This window comes from Rhinichthys klamathensis, unplaced genomic scaffold (assembly GCF_029890125.1).
Source record: "Rhinichthys klamathensis goyatoka isolate OS25496 unplaced genomic scaffold, OSU_Roscu_1.1 h1tg000477l_1, whole genome shotgun sequence".
Classification (NCBI taxonomy): Eukaryota; Metazoa; Chordata; class Actinopteri; order Cypriniformes; family Leuciscidae; genus Rhinichthys; species Rhinichthys klamathensis.
In genome coordinates, this window is record NW_026606965.1 from 155,757 (window position 1) to 172,867 (window position 17,111).

General features: G+C 36.0%; 3 protein-coding genes across 4 annotated transcripts; 2 read left to right on the forward strand and 1 right to left on the reverse strand.

The window, feature by feature from the left end:
• The first annotated feature begins 419 nt into the window (after nucleotides 1-419).
• Nucleotides 420-1,601, forward strand: LOC130072142 (odorant receptor 131-2-like). The gene is made up of 2 exons (XM_056237097.1): nucleotides 420-455; nucleotides 594-1,601. The coding sequence occupies exon 2, from the start codon at nucleotides 597-599 to the stop codon at nucleotides 1,566-1,568; it is 972 nt and encodes a 323-aa protein (XP_056093072.1). The 5' UTR covers nucleotides 420-455; nucleotides 594-596; the 3' UTR covers nucleotides 1,569-1,601.
• Nucleotides 1,602-7,424: 5,823 nt separating this feature from the next.
• LOC130072148 (odorant receptor 131-2-like) lies at nucleotides 7,425-8,452 on the forward strand. Its single transcript, XM_056237105.1, has one exon. It carries the CDS (start codon nucleotides 7,425-7,427, stop codon nucleotides 8,391-8,393), a length of 969 nt encoding a protein of 322 aa, XP_056093080.1. The 3' UTR covers nucleotides 8,394-8,452.
• Nucleotides 8,453-9,208: 756 nt separating this feature from the next.
• Nucleotides 9,209-16,471, reverse strand: ppme1 (protein phosphatase methylesterase 1). 2 transcript variants are annotated; one of them, XM_056237101.1, is made up of 14 exons: nucleotides 16,201-16,471; nucleotides 14,163-14,257; nucleotides 13,954-14,045; nucleotides 13,523-13,580; nucleotides 13,300-13,351; nucleotides 12,710-12,864; nucleotides 12,361-12,451; nucleotides 11,705-11,770; nucleotides 11,301-11,427; nucleotides 10,475-10,604; nucleotides 10,018-10,062; nucleotides 9,867-9,931; nucleotides 9,700-9,767; nucleotides 9,209-9,598 (listed from the first exon to the last, which is right to left on the reverse strand). In XM_056237101.1, coding segments are annotated over exons 1-14 (1,128 nt in total). In that variant the 5' UTR covers nucleotides 16,284-16,471; the 3' UTR covers nucleotides 9,209-9,597. The 2 variants fall into 2 exon arrangements, with proteins under 2 accessions (XP_056093076.1, XP_056093075.1); XM_056237100.1 differs by having other exon boundaries at nucleotides 11,301-11,445.
• Between the last annotated feature and the right edge of the window lie 640 nt (nucleotides 16,472-17,111).

The following is a 17,111-nucleotide window of genomic DNA, read 5'->3' on the forward strand; positions in this document are numbered from 1 at the left end:
ACATTTACATGGACTATGCTGGCCACGCAGTGCGGGCCTTTCTCCTCATCTCCTGTTACTTTAGTAATCCCATTCCCACCACACACACGTGCACTCTTTTAAAATGTGCAAGAATGTCGCTTAGCATTTAGCTGCATGATCACATGAAGCACTTTCTCAGATAAAAAAAAAAAGTGACCAGAAAAACAGGGTTTTGTAAAATGGAATAAGCCGGGTTCTATTTTTTTTCTATTAAACTTTTCACTCATTTTATTGGTTATACAAAATGACTAATTTAGTATTGAATAAAAATAGGGCCTCCCTCCCACCCAAGGCCATGTGGTTCTGTCTGCCTCTGTTTAACATCTATATAAGTTCAGGAGCAGTGTTTGTGTTTGTGGACTCTGCAGCTGGAGCAGATGGAAGGTTGATGTCTGTCTTATTCACAGTAGAAAGACAACACGTTTGTGTAAGAGGTCTGTTGTGTCCTATGCAAACTTTTGAAAATATTCATTTTTAATTCACATAATCAACAGATGGAAAAAGATTGCATCAAACTGCATTGATCATATATTGTTCAAATAAGTCTAGTTTGGCTGTTTCTTGTATTTCAGCTTATGGCGGGGTCCAATGGCACAGCTGGGGATGTGTCTTTCACTTATCAGCAAATCTTTAATCAAGACATGGATGCTGGGCTCAGTACTAAAACTGCAGTGGCTGTGTTAACATCTCTGTTCTTTGTTTTTGTAAACTGTGTGATGCTCTTTGCTCTAGGAAGCAAGCGCGTATTCCATGAGACGCCACGCTACATTCTTTTTGGCCACATGCTTGTGAATGACTCTGTGCTTTTGCTGGTCTCAATCTTAATGTATGCAGTGGCTCAGTGTTTCCTTCCAATCCCCAAATCCATATGCACTCTGTTAGTTTTTATCTCCTACTGCTCTTTCCGTAACGCTCCTCTGACTCTCGCACTGATGTCGCTGGAGCGGTATGTGGCAATCTGCTTCCCTCTGAGACACTGCAACATCGCCACACCAAAAAGGACTGGAATCGCCATAGGAATCATCTGGTTCCTTAGTTCTATAAATATTATAATAGACATTATTTTTGTTCTAACTGTCAACCCCAATTATTTAGCCGGTATTATATTTTGCACATTAGAAAAATTGTTTCTATACAAATGGCAGCTGGATAAATATCAAGCGTTTGATGTTCTTTATTTTGTGTCGGTTGCAGTGATCATCATTTTCACATACATTAGCATTATGATCACTGCTCGGTCTGTTTCCTCTGATAAAGAATCAGCTAAAAAAGCCCTCAGAACGGTGCTGTTGCACTTGATTCAGCTGGGACTGTGTCTCACCTCTTTCCTGTATACTACAATAGAAAGAACACTGTACATAATGACTGGAACCAACTCTTCTCTCTTCATAAATCTCAGATATCTAAATTTTATTATTATTCTCATTCTACCTCGTTGCCTGAGTTCTCTGATCTATGGTATGAGAGATGAAGCCGTGTGGCCATTGTTCAAATATTTTTTCTGCTATCGTTCAGGAAAAGTAAAGCCCTGTATTAATGTACATTAATTCTATGGTTTTTTGACAAATGGTTATATCCAAAAAGATATTGTGGCTCACAAGTTGCAAAAACCTTAGACATAATATAATAATAATTGCAATATTTAAACTTGTTCATCAAACTCTCAGATGAAATTATCTGCCAAAATATTTGGGTGAGTGATATATCTGTGCATATTTTAACATAATATTTATTCATTTATATATATGCATATGTATTCTTTTCATTTTTAATGCTTTCATTTTATTTATATTATAATATAGAAGCTATTATTTACAAGTTTCTACATGGGTGCTGAAATTACACTTGTATAAAAACAACTGATATTAAAAAATAAAAATAATTTTGGGAAAATAATAATGTCTCCTAACCAGGGACAAAAGTATAAACATAAAATAAAAACTGTTAACACCTCACCAAGAATTCTATGTACATTTCCAAATTATTATAATTAAATATCCAGACAGCCTGTTTTATGCATTTGTACACTTTTGGACTGTTAAAGAAAGTCTTTTCAAGGCTTTTTGCATCTACAAACAACATTTATGTATAGCTCATCATGCACGTAAATAAACCACCCTTACTGTATATGAGCTTGTGTAATAAATAGTTACAGATGCAGTGATCATAGAAATAGTTCAGCATTAATTTGTTTGCTTGCTCACAATATACTCTATGAACAAACCTGTATAATGTCCATTTGTTGCTCTTTATAATGTATTTTTTTTCTATTATATCTCACATTTATAATCTAATTATATGTACATACGACTAAGAGACAGATTGCTCCTACCGGACAAGAAGGGATGACGGCATTATCGCAGCAGAGAAGGTCTTGCATTGCTTTTGCATATGTTTGGTTGTAGGGACTGTCAACCTTGTACAGTGATGGACCCTGCATCCTTCAATGTAGCCTCACTCATTTTAAATCTGAATGCAGCTGAGATTTTCATGTAATTCTGGCATAATTGGGTGTTTAAATAAATAAAAACATTTTATAATGGTATAATAGCCTACATAGTAAGTACAATTTTTAAAGATACTTATAGATAAATAACTTTTTAGTACAACATTTTGTGCAATCATGGCCTCAAAATTAAAGTGAAAGGCTTCAGTGAGCTTTATTTCTATTTTTAAACGGGGAACGAAGTTCTGCTTCTTGATGTTGTTGCTATGGGAGACGCCAGCGTGACTGGTGTCTGGAGCATGTGTAAACACACAAGTGTACAAAACCTTACTCCGTCTCTGCGGGACAGGCCTCAGCCTAGAGCGCTAAGAGCAGAGGGGGATACACAACATAGAATGCTTGAGTAGAGGGATGCTTGCGGACTGTTTAGTGCTTACCATAATTTTGTTTACCCTCCATCAACCTTAAGGAAGTACCTGTCTAGAGGGAAGCATTTAGCCCTACTTAAAGGGATTGTTCACCCAAAAATAAAAATTACCCCATGATTTACTCACCCTCAAGCCATCCTATGTGTATGACATTCTTCTTTCAGACGAATACAATTGGAGTAATATTAAAACATGTCCTGGCTCTTCATAGCTTTATAATGGCAGTGAATGGCCATTTTATATTTTGAAGAGGTTAATAAAGGCCTTCTGAAGCGAAGAGATGAGTTAGTGTAAAAAAATATATCCATATTTAAAACTTTATCGACTAAAATAACTAGCTTCCAGCAGACGGCCGTAAGCATCAATTTAAGGCCAAAGATGGAAATACTGAGCCAGCCGGCGTTCTGACGTAGAGGCTATTTACAAAACATGCCTAGGAGAATGACATGGAAGAGAAGAGATTGTTGAATAAAGTCGTTATTTTTGTTTGTTTTTTGTGCACAAAAAAAGTATTCTTGTCGCTTCATGACATTAAGGTTGAACCACTGTAGTCACATGGACAATTTTAACGATGTCTTTAGTACCTTTCTGGACCTTGAAAGTAGCAATGACTTTGCAGCCTCTGTCTGGTTCAGAAACCACTCGGATTTCATTAAAAATATATTAATTTCTGACTGTTCTGAAGAAGAACGAAGGTCTTGCGGGTTTGGAATGTACTTACATATTTTTTCATTTTTGGGTGAACTAACACTTTAATTGGTTGAATATTTTATTTTTGGGTTTAGCTTACTACATGTTCAAAATATATACACTGTACCAACTTGTATAATGTTCATTTGTTGTTCGTTTTGATGTATTTGTCCTCGTGTTGTAAATCACAGTGGATGGCGTGGACAGACAGCAGCTCTCCTTTTATGAACTTTTTTCATGTTGCCTCACTGTTTCATGTTTAACTTTAAAAGTTGAAGCAGTAGTAGCCTACAGGTAAAATTACACTTTGTCTTTAGTGATTAAAGTCCTGTGAAAAACACTGAGTGGCAAGTGCAACCACAAATTGTATTACTGAAATAAGCAGAACATATGATATAGTGATGATGAATTATTACAAATATATACTGATATTCTCTATGGCTAATTTTCACATAGAGGCCTACATCACTAATCTCTTAATCATTTGTCACCTCACATTTGTCACCTCACATGAATAGCATAACCCACTCTAAAACAATAGGAAGTGCTTTATTGTTTACTTTTTTGCTGACCTATTTATCAAAAGAAATATGACACAATGGTCTATGAGTTTTATAAATAAAATGTAATGTGTTAGTGCCTTTTTTAATGTAATATAAATTTGAATTATGCCAGTTCTCTTCATTTGACTGGTACCATGAAACTCATTAAAGGATTAGTTCACTTTCAAACAATTTTTTGCTGATAATTTACTCACTCAGGAATGTTTTCCTCAAAAACCTTCATTTCTTTTTGACCGAAGAAAAAAAGACATGGATGTCTTGGATGACATGGGGGTCAGTAAATAATTAGCAAAAAAAAATTTGAAAGTGAACTAATCCTTTAACATATTCTCTTTACTTGTTATTGATCACATCATGTGCTTTCATTGTTGTCATCTGCTATCCGTTAGGAACAGATTAAAAAAAGGTCTATAAATTAAGTTTCATTATTGTAACGTGTCATTGTTGTTAGGCCATACTGCCACACCAAATTGATGCAATTAAAGTTAGCCAAATCAAAAACTTTGCAGGATAACCAATATCCTGATAGCTGCTCAAGGAAGTAACACTATTATATAAAGAGGAGATGTGAAAATTTCACAATGAAGGGTAATTGTGTGTTAAATTGGGCTTACTATAAAAAGGTAATACAACTGTGACATTTATTTTTATTTTTATTTTATAACATGACTGGACAATAGATAAGAAAAATGTATACATAGCAAAACAAGTAACTGTTCTTCATTAGCATGTAACTTATTCTATAGTTTGTTCTTCCTTCCTTAGATTGAATGTTCAGAATGTGGACTGTGTGGTCAGACCTTCACAGTTGGCAAATACAGCTGTCCTGCATGCATGCGCATTTGCCTATTTTTCTTCTTCTTTTGTTATTGTTACTTTCATACCTGTTAGCTAATGAATTTGTTTGGTGAACATTCCCCTATATAAATCCTGTGGGTAAATCACCGGATCCATAAGCTATGGCTTATCAATTTTCACCACTCTTTATGAACATTTATGGAGTGTACTGTATGCGTTATGCTTTAACTCATTCCTCAGCAACATTAAAATAAACAAATAATAAATAAATAAATGCTTGACATGTCCCTTTAACCACAGCAGTATTGCTACACAAATTGGCATCATAACAGTATTTTGTTCCAATCACCTGGATTTGCTAATTAGCAGATAATTAGCTAATTATTTTTCAGCCATGAGATATAACTAATTAGTGAAATCAGCTGGCTGAGTTCATGCATAAACATATGGCAGGACTTTTACTTTTTGACCTCTGGACTTTACACCTCTGCCTTTTGCCAAGATAGACTGGGGTTCTTGTTTTTAGAAATATCGTTGTTCTTGGTTCATCGTTGACTACGTTTACAAGCTGTCAATATTCGGGTTATGGTCGGGTTAAGGTCACTATTCGGGTTTCTGAAACATTCGGAATAACCCGTTTACATGCGTGAGCAGAGGAATATACATGTATACATGGAATTTGTAATCAATTGGCAATATCCTGATGTAAATGGCGACGCCGTAAACGGGTTATTCCGAATGTTTCAGAAACCCGAATAGTGACCTTAACCCGACCATAACCCCAATATTGACAGCTTGACTACGTTTACAAGCAGCCAATAACCCGTTCAAAACCGGAATTTAGCAACAACCCGGTCGCGCACGGCCATGTAAACACCGGCAAAACCCCGAATATGCTCATATTCCGGTTTTTAAAAACCCGAATATGATCCCTTTTCTAACCCGAATATTTGGTCATGTAAACGCGTATCGGCATATGCCCATCAAAAGGAACATTGATTTGTATTCTGCGCATGTTCTATTCCCAAGGAATCTTGGTCTTTTGAGTAGAGGAACTTCTTGTATGAAGTTCTTGTTTACTTCTTGTAAAAACCTGCGTGCAGTATACCGGAAGTAAACAAGAAGTAGAGGTAAACATGGCGAGACGCAGCACAGCACCATACTTTTGGAGCGAGGAGGAAACCAATTTCTTTATTAGTGTGGTGAAAACCATGAATGTTGCTGCTGCTGCTGCTGTTGTTGTCTTTGGATACAGGAAGAAGAATCGAATATGACGCATATTGCATCTTAAGGTTGTCCGTACGTCCAGACGCTAACCGTGCGTCGCCGTTTACATCGGGATATTGCCAATTGATTACAAATTCCATGTATACAGGAGTAACTCTCTCTGCTCACGCATGTAAAGGGGTTATTCCGAATGTTTCAGAAACCCGAATAGTGACCTTAACCCGACCATAACCCGAATATTGACAGCTTGTGAACACCCCATTGAAGTGAGGTGGACGGGAGGCAAGCAGAAACACCCCCTGAGGGCAACGCGGGAAGCCTGGTACACAATGTTGTGGTGTACCCCTCCACGAGACCTGGTTCCTGGTTCACACATCTCCTATGTTGAGTTCCTGTCATTACAGACTAACTCTTATTCCTAAATTCACAAACACACACTTTATAATTGTGTCCACATACACTCAACAGAGATGCGGCTCCTGAAGACAAAGAAGCCGATGACGTGCTTTTCAGTTGTCTGTTTATGGTCTCGGTGAACCACATACATTGAGTTAGTATGTTAAAACCTCGCCATGATTTTAACAACATAATAATATGTGACTTTTATACAGTCAATCAATTATGTAGGCTAAAATAAGCCAACATAATACATTTCGTCTAGACATTCCAATCATAGTTACTGCTCAAATACTACAAATAAAATAAATAATAAGTGTCTACTGTAAAATCATGAATCAAGAATTGTTCTATCATATTATTTATTTTTGTGTGTGTGTGGTAAATATAAAACCCCAATGTTAACTATACTTTTCACTCATATTCTTTCGATATTATAAAATTAGAAAGAGTTTGAAAAATTTTCAATAGTGGTCTCTGATTCTTGGGCCCCACTTTTAATTCTTAAAATGACACCCGCATGTCTTTCTATCTCTCTTTTGCTCTCCCTCCCTCCCCTCTCAAACACCCAGTGGCATGGACGGCATACCCATGTGGTTCAATCTGCGAAACTTCAACATCTATAAAATGAGGAGCAGAATTGTTTGTGGAATCTGCAGCTTTAGCAGATGAAAGGATGATGCCTCACTGAAAGGCAACACGTCTGTGTCTAAGGTAGCCTATATTGCAAACTTGTTAAAATTTCATTTTTAAAGATGCCACTTAAAATAAATAGCTATCAGTACAATTGCATGATTTACACTGTTGCTCTAATTAATCTAATTGTTCTTTTTTTTTTTTGTTGTCTTTCAGCTTATGGCGGCGTCCAATGGCACAACTGGGGATGTTTCATTCATTTATCAGCAAATCTTCAAGGTAGACATGGATGCTGGGCCCAGGACTAAAATTTCAGTGATTCTGTTAATATCCCTGTTCTTCTTTTTGGTAAACTGTGTGATGCTCTTTGCTCTAGGAAGCAAGCGCGTATTCCATGAGACGCCGCGCTACATTCTTTTTGGCCACATGCTTGTGAATGACTCTGTGCTTTTGCTGCTCACAACTACCATGTACACAATGGGAACATTTTACATTCAAGTAACCAGAACCGTCTGCACTCTGTTAGTTTTTATCTCCTACTGCTCTTTCCGTAACGCTCCTCTGACTCTCGCACTGATGTCGCTGGAGCGGTATGTGGCAATCTGCTTCCCTCTGAGACACTGCAACATCGCCACACCAAAAAGGACTGGAATCGCCATAGGAATCATCTGGTTCCTTAGTTCTATAAATATTATAATAGACATTATTTTTGTTTTAATTGTCAACCCCAGTTTGTTTGTAGATGTTTTATTTTGCACACAAGAGAAATTGTTTTTATTCAAATGGCAGCTGGATAAAACTCAAGGGTTTGATGTTCTTTATTTTGTGTCGGTTGCAGTGATCATCATTTTCACATACATTAGCATTATGATCACTGCTCGGTCTGTTTCCTCTGATAAAGATTCAGCTAAAAAAGCCCTCAGAACGGTGCTGTTGCACTTGATTCAGCTGGGACTGTGTCTCACCTCTTTCCTCTATGCCACGATAAACAAAGCACTATACATGGTGACTGACAGCTCTTCTCTCTTCATAAATCTCAGATATCTAAATTTTCTTATTGTTCTTATGCTGCCACGTTGCTTGAGTCCTCTGATCTATGGTATGAGAGATGAAGCCGTGTGGCCATTGTTCAAATATTATTTCTGCTATCGTTCAGGCAAAGTAAGGCCCTCTGTTAATGTACATTAACTGTATGTTACAAAAGATGATTGGAAAAAAGTTAACGTGCAATAATAATTTTAGTTTACAGCGTACAAGTAAATGTTTAATTATGATGAACGCCATATTTAAAAAAGTTTGTCTGAGAAGGTCAAGGGAACCATATACTTTTACATGAAATTACACTGTTCTGTTTAAAATATCTAAAAAATATATATTTTTTCTATTCTAATATAGAAGATGATTTTAAGTGGATTTTACGTCTTACTGCTTAAACAATGCCTCCTCTGTTGTTAACAAGCTCTTATAAGAATCTTTCATCATTTATGCAGACAGCTTGTATTATGCACATATACACTTTGGACTGTTCAATGTGTGTGAAATAAAGCAATGTATTGAATTATTAACAGTATAAAAAGGTTAACATTTGTCTTTAGAGTTTGTCTTACTGCAATATGAGTTTATCTTTAGTATAAGCTAAATGCAATAATTTCACAAATGATTGTGCTTCTTGATGTATTTTATTATGTTTATATATTGATTCTATCAATAAACTTATGAATTTGATTATGACTGATTTAGGTATATTTAATTTTGCTTACATATGAAAGAGGTGTTCTCTCTGCTAATACTGTAAATTATAAAGGGCAGAATTGGTAACTCGTCTACTCAATAAGCTAAACTACTCATTAAAAGAATTGTCCCATACCTTTTTTTCTGGGAATCAGGAACAGATTTGATTCACTACAAAGAATTACATTCAGTGACAATAGGCAATAAAAGGTAGATTTTTACACCCTGTGAAAATATATATTTATACCAAGCCCTAGAATGAATGAGCAGACTGCGGAAATCTCTCTTTTTATTTTTCCCTTGAAATCAGCAACCGACCAACACTTTGACCACAATATGATGCAATCATCCTAATAACAACAATAAACAAGCAAGGCATCAGAGGAAATGCAAAAGAAATCAGTTAAGGGGGAAATAAAAATGTAAATATACATAGCGATTTTAAATTAAAGTCTTATTGTATTATTATTTCCTGCCAACGTAGCCATGAGAATTTTAATGACTACAGCAAACATACATAAAGTCATACAAAACTGAATATAATTTAAGAATGAGTTCGCAGTAAATGAGTCATCATGATTTTGGTTGTATTTTAATCCCCGGTGAGAGCAGAGAGGGATGACAGCGCTGGATGAAGACTACGAGTGGAGGCTACACATCATCTGTTGAAGCAAACACCACACAGAAGACAAAAAAGGGCAAGATTAGAAAACAAATCAAATATATGTCTGTGATACGATTCACTCAACATTTGACTTCTTACCAGGGGAAATCCTCCTTGAATTCAGTGAACTTGTTACGGACCATGAATGTGGCTAGAGCATCAGCTACCTGCAAAACGGCATATTATAGTTCAGAAGAAACCAAATCAGTAAAAGACCACAGTAGAAGTTTTCAAGGACTGTGACCCTATGATACAAACAGACATACTTTTTCCGGGGCATCTTCATGAACAGCATGGCCACATTGTGGCAGAACCTGCATCTGAAACTTTCCTGTAATAATAATCAAAGAAGAGATGAAGGACCTTCTGGCCACAGCAACGTGACTTGCCTGAAGAACAGAAATATCAATGCCTTACCTTGCATTTGCCCAATGGTAAGATCTTTATCAAGCCTGTCAACACCTGTGGGAAACACATTATTATTACACATTAAAGTCACCATGTAATCAAGATTGACAATTCTTAATTTTGTATAGAATATTGCAGTATTTTTTAATAAAATGATTTATCCGTGTACATTATTATTATTATTTTTTTCATGTGCCCTCGTAATCTTTAATCAAAATAACTCCCCCTCCCTTCTCTGATGACGTGTTTATTGGAATAAGGGCATTGGGGCAACCTATCACTTACATGACATCACAGCAATAGCAAACGATCCGATCAATTCCCAATTAACAAAATCAAGTCCCGCCATACATTTTTTCTTGTTCAAGACGCCGTTGTACTAGGATATACGTCACAATAGAGAAGAAAAGACTACTTCTTTTTCATGCCGACTTTAAGAGTTCTAAAATTCATGTCTAAGCCTCACCAGCCAGCAGGAGGAGTTTTGGCACAGAGCAGCTGAGAAAGAGAGAAGACAATCCTTTAAACCAGCCTTCCCAGTACTTCTCTGTCTTTGAGAGTTCAATACGCCATGTGTACAGACATTCTTTCTTTATCTGCCAAATGGAAAAATCATCAATCAATCATTTGTACATAAAATAATGTGATATTTGATGTTAATGCAAGTGATTAAATGCACAATAAAGTAAGGGATAATGTACATTACCGTTCAAAAGTTTTGGGTCAGTAAGAGTTTTTGAAAGAAGTCTCTTATGCACACCAAAACTGCATTTATTTGATCATAAATACAGTAAAACAGTAATATTGTGAAATATTATTACAATTTAAAATAACTTTTTTCTATTTTAATAGATTTTGAATTGTAATTTATTCCTGTGAAGGCAAAGCAGAATTTTCAGCATCATTACTCCAGTCTTTAGCATCACATGATCCTTCAGAAATCAGCCTTATATGCTGACTTTGGTGCTCAGATTACATTTCTATTGTTATTATCAATATTAAAATCAGTTGTGCAGTTTGTGGAAACCGTGATATTTCCAGGATTATTTGATGAATAGCAAGTTCAAAAGAACAGCATCTATTTTGAAATGGAAAACTTTTGCAACATTATAAATGCCTTTATTGTCATTTTTTATCTATTTAATGCATGCTTGCTGAATAAAAGTATTAATTTCTTTTAAAAAAAACATCTACTGACCCCTAACTTTTGAACTGTAGTTGACAGTCAGCCAGTTATTGTTGCAAAATAAGCCCTGACAGGGTGATAAGATCAGAATTGAAACATGTATTACCTCTTGGTCATCCTCCTTCTTCCTTTTATGGTTGGATTCACCTTCTTCTTCATCTTCCTCTTCTTCTTCAATAATACCTTCACTGATGCTCTTGGAAACCCCTGGACTACTCAAGGGCTCCTCGCATCTAAACATCCAAACACATCTGATCACAACAATATATTCAATAGCTAAATATTTCTACAAATTTACAACAATTCCTGGAGCTAGTTAAAGGTATAATTCACCCAAAAATGTCAATTCTGTCATCATTTACTCACACTCAAGTTTTTCCAAACCTGTATGAGTTTCTTTCTTCTGCTGAACACAAAATAAGATATTTTGAAGAATGTTGGTAACTTGAGAGATAGAAAATGATGACAGAATTTTCATTTTTAAGGGAGCCCATACTAGGGAAAACTTACTTTTTCACCTGTCCAACCATGGACACTCGTGCAGACTCAATATTTCTGATCTGACCACTTTTCACACTGGTAAGAAAAAAAGAAAAAAACACAGTTACCAGTTGGGATACATGAGGCACTGACCTCTACCATGTTTAGCAAACTAAAATACCTGTATTCTAAATAAACTTGATAAACAATCTGGGCTGCATTTCTCAAAAGCATTGTGAGCCAAGTAGATCGTAGTAGAGACCATTGGTGGCAATGGTTCTAAGATCTACTCAGGCTTATGATGTTTTTGGGAAATGCAGATCAGATAATTTACACTTTAGGCCTGGCTTTCAATTATACTGTAATGTTGAATGGCTTAATGACTTATTTTATCCCCAGAAAATGAAAATAAAATCCATGTAATAGAGGCATCAATATCAGTGACCTTCAATCATCGTACTTATAAAAAAATGCCTTTAAACAAATAATTAAAATGTAAAAAATTCAAAACACTGTCTTTATGTTGTTTTCAAATTAATTTGGAGATTCCTTGTGAAAATTACACATTTTTATGTTTGGTGCGATTAATTACAGAAATCTGTGCAATTAATCGATCGACAGCCCTAGATTTCATATACATTCCAGCACTAGATATTATTTTCCACAATATACTCAAAACTGTGTACCTCCATTCGATTGCGTTCTCCACAGATTTAAACGTTTTTGGTCGACCTCTCAGAAAGTTTTGCATGCTGTTCAAGGCATCCATTGCTGTACCTGAAGAATGAACAAACTAGCATTAACGCATACATAAATATAACACACAGTCACAAACAATCAAACTGTATTGAAATCGATGACAAAACATACAGCGGTTTCATAATGATTTTTGTGAACACATCAATAACTGTGCAACTCTGATATGTCAAAAGAGTTTGCACTTGTAAATATTTGACTTTTTCTCTTGTCTTGAACTGTTTTTGCTTGTGTGGATTATGAAAAAAGGCACAATAGGGATGAGGGGTGAAAACTTACCTTCCACTACATCAATGACACAAAGGCCAAGCAGTGATGGGACATGATTGGATGCAGCCGTGTGAACTGCTATTGCTCCACCCATGCTGTGACCAATAATCATGATCGGAGGTGGGTTTTCACCATAAAGTGCCTCCACCACTTTTCCAATATCCCTGAGAGAAATTAACATTTCTAAATTGGAAGAAACATTTCTAAAGAGTATGTTTACACAACAACGATGTACTAAAAACAGATAAGTTTTTCCTTTGCCATACCAGGCCAGTAGTTGGCGATGGCACTTTGTAAAGAAACACTACGCGCCTAAAGACTGAACATGCAATACACATGCGCATGATGTCACCACTTTCACAAATTCGCATTTTTGTAGTTTACACAGATCCGATAGCGGTATCATTTTCAAAAACTTTTTCTTTGAAACCTGTTTTGTGTTTGCGTTTTCAGGCCCCCAAAACACCGTTGTCGTGTAAATGAACTGCCAAAAAACATACTATTTTTTTCCGGTTTTAAGGCCATGTAAGCGGCCCCTAAATGTCACAAAAACTTCCTTTGTACAGACATTGAAAGAAGAGAAATGAACACGTACTCACTTGGCCATTGTTTCAGCAGAGAGGTCGTCAGGGTTCTTTACTTTAGAATCACCTTAATTTTATGAGAAAAATGTGACATTTGAAAACAGGTCGATTAAATCATATATTTTGAGTTAATTGTATGTATGTTATTGACCTATGTGATTTTAAAATCAATGGTTTGTTATCAGCTAATTAACTAAAACAAGTATGTTTTCTAAAATAAGAGTTTAAAATCCCTTACCATGTCCTCTGAGGTCCATAGCTGCAACCCTGCAGTTAATCCTACTGCATATAACAGACTGTAAATACAAACATCAGATAATATCATTTATAATATTAGCAATTATTTAAATTAAATATTTTTGCTTCATATTTGTGTGTAATGTGCTAAAAAAAATATCCAGGATTCTAAAGATTAATAGAACATTCTGAATTTTGTTTTGTAACAATATAAAAGTATTTACAAGGTACCAACAGGCCATGTATGTATATTTATTTATAAGTAAATAAATATACATATCTATACACACACTACTGTTATACGTGCTGTATATTAGAGCACAGAACCTTTTTTCCACATCCGTCTCTTTATGATGTACATGATGTATCATAAAAACACAGACCTAAAAGTGACGCAGTGAGGTACGGCTTTGTGAGATGCAAGAAACTCACAGTGAACACAGCCCAGGACAGTGCAGAGTGACCTCCTCCATGAAGGAGCAACAGGACAGGACCATCAGAGCCACTGCAGTAAATTCTGAATGTGTACAGAGGAGTTAAGGAATGTTTTACGGAATAGAATGTATTATATCACATGAGGTACATAAAGGGCAATATTTTAACATTTTCCAAGAGTCTCCTCAACAATTAAGCAAAGGATATGTCTTTGCTGTTGTCATTTTCCACCTCCACATCCTCCATGGTTTCGAAGTACTGACTCCAGGGCAGAGGAGTAAAATCTCGTTTTCTTCCCGGTCTGCATAGAGAGAGGGGAGAACAAAAAGTCAGTGGCATCCATGTGTTCTTGTGGATATTTCTTATATCCTTGTGGGGTCAAAGAAACCTAGTGGACACAGGTTAAATGACTGACCAAATGGATATAGAGGTCAAGGTGTGAAGATGAACATGAATCAGAAGACACACCAGCTAGTGATGGGAATTCAGTCTCATTTAAGCAAATTGGTTCTTTCGAACTCTTTCGCACCATTACGTAATGATAAGCTGCCATTTAAAGCCAGCATGAAACAGAAGATTTCATTGATTTGATTGTATATCCATGTGAAATGGCTTCTCGAACAAGAAAAAATGTATGGCGGGACTTCATTTTGTCCATCGGGAATTGATTGGATCTTTGTGGTTTGCTATTGCTGTGATGTCATGTGAGTAACAGGTTGTCCCACCCTGACGCCAGTAAACACATCATCAAAGAAGAGAAGATATGACGTTGCAAGAGGGAGGGGAAGTTATTTTGATTATGAGGGCATTTGAATAAAAAAAAATCTGACGTGCACTGATAAATCATTTATAATAAATACTGCAATATTCCACACACACACACAAAAAAAGGAAATGTCACTTTTGATTTCATGGTGACCAACTCTGTTTTGTAAGTGGTTTGAAAAAGGATCATACACTCCTGGGCAGAAATATGGGCCACGCTCAAAGTGGCTTAATAAAAGCTTTTAATTGTTCTAACCACACATTGTTGGTCAGGAAATTAGCTCAATTTAACCAAAAGCACAAAAAAAAAACATTGCTGTGTAAGAAAAACATTAAAGACAGAATGAAGTTTTGGGAGAATATTTGAAGTTGTGTGTGGAGTGATGAATCACAATGTAACACGAGTTGCACGGTGATGCTCTTCTAAAATCTGCTGAGAAATATAATAATAAATGCATCTGTAGCACAGTGAAGCATGGAGGAAGAGTTGCATTGTGTGGGGAGCCTTTTTAGTTGTTGCTGGTATGTGTGAGCTACTTCACTGTGAAAAAGTCATTAAATGCTTTGGAGTTCAGGAGAATATTGCAGAAAGGTTTGCTTCCCACAACTGAAAAGATGTTATCTAAAGAGGAATGATCAGATGTTTTTTCTCAACAAGACAATGCTCCTGCCCAAACTGCAAAGACAACCAAGAAGTGGCTTGAGAACAAGTCCATCAGGCTCATGTTTTGGCCTGATCAGAGTCAGATTTGAAACCTACAGAGAATATTTGGTCTCACTTTAAACACGAATGAACTGGGAGACATTTTTCAACAACTCATGAACTGTTTGACGTCATTAAACACTATATATCTACAGTATTTGTGCAATTCTTGCTAATTTCCAGACCAGTGATTTGTGACTAAAAATGGTTAAGACCATTAAAAGTCCAATAGAGATTTTGACATTTTTGTCTGGGCCTGTTTTTTACCCAGGAGTGTACAATCAAGTAGTAAATTAATTTCTAATACATTTTATTTTGTATCATCTGTAGAAACTTTCTTATCGTCCTCTCATTTGACCCTAGTAATATAACTTACGTGTCAGAAACAGACGGTTGTTGCGTTGTTGTTGATTTGAGAACCGCTTGAGCCGATTAAATCTCGTTCAATAGCTTTATTGAAAGATTCAGTCATCGCTAACAATTGAGTCGTGATCGCGGTAGCTAACAGTTAGATGAGACACAGAACGCAAGAGGGACCGCAGACAGTTGACCAGAGAAGCAAAATCTAATCGTGGATGGATTTTAGACTTGCTTTTTATTACGTGCGACAAATATTGAAACAGTTAAACACAAATATAAGCAATAGATCCCGAGAACAGTTATGACTCGTCGTGACAGCTATTAGCTATCAACGATAGTGTTGTTAAAACACCTTGTATGTAACTTACCGATGTGCATATGATTGTAATGAATGATATGATGAAGTGTAAACTCACCCCATTCTTATTTTAGATCCAGACTGCAAACCTGCCATTGGGGGTTTGGAGGCTAGCAAATTCAATTGCAACTGTTTCTCCATGGTGCGAGGAAAACAAAACCCTTTGAGCACGTAAAGCGTCTAGCCCTCTTTGCACCATACGATCCTCTTCTATAAACAGTACAGTTGTACAATTTACACATTAACGATAAATCAGACTAGTTCAGCAGACAGGTACAGAAATCTATGTTCACACAAGTAGTCTCCGCCCACCAGTATTTTTGCCCAGAGTGCATTATGGGAAATGTAGTCACGCAATTGGTTCTAAACACTAACTCTGACGTCAAGGCGCATGGAAAGAACTACAACTAACAGAACACCAGTTTTGGTTCCTTTGCACGTAAACCACCCTGGAAAAATATGACGTAATGCAATACAAAGGATGATGGATTGGTCATCATCAGTCACCCCCCCCCCCCCCCCCCCAAAAAAAAGGGGGAAAAAGGTCATCATCATTGACTGTTTTCTAAATATATATATTTTTTAAACTTTTATGAAAGCCTTGACTACTTTAATGTAACATCTGCTTTCTGGTGTAGCCATTATTTTTACTCCAAATTTTCAGATTCCTGAACAGATAAAATGATTTTTTGTTAGCTATGTCTCTCTCTCTCTCTCTCTATATATATATATATGTTAGTATTTATATATTTTATAATAAAAATGGCTAAAATAAATAAAAAATCCTTTTTAATCATAAGTTTAATGTATTATTATGCATTATTTTGTCTATTTTTAAATGTTATCATTGTCTTTGTTAATCCTACACGTAAAGCACTGGATTGTACATGCATTTGTTGAATATTGCATACGTTCTGTAATTGTTGTTTTGTAATATATGGAAAGAAAATGCAAATTCAAATGCAATCT

What these genes read in the sequence shown, in the direction of transcription:
- LOC130072148 (XM_056237105.1), top strand. Translation starts at nt 7,425, where the DNA reads ATGGCGGCGTCCAATGGCACAACTGGGGATGTTTCATTCATTTATCAG.
- ppme1 (XM_056237100.1), bottom strand. Translation starts at nt 16,283, where the DNA reads ATGGAGAAACAGTTGCAATTGAATTTGCTAGCCTCCAAACCCCCAATG. An exon ending in GGATCTAAAATAAGAATGGG is followed by an intron (nt 14,258 to 16,200) that starts GTGAGTTTACAC and finishes CTCTCTATGCAG; the next exon opens with ACCGGGAAGAAAACGAGATT. An exon ending in TACCATTGGGCAAATGCAAG is followed by an intron (nt 9,932 to 10,017) that starts GTAAGGCATTGA and finishes TTATTATTACAG; the next exon opens with GAAAGTTTCAGATGCAGGTT.
- LOC130072142 (XM_056237097.1), top strand. Translation starts at nt 597, where the DNA reads ATGGCGGGGTCCAATGGCACAGCTGGGGATGTGTCTTTCACTTATCAG.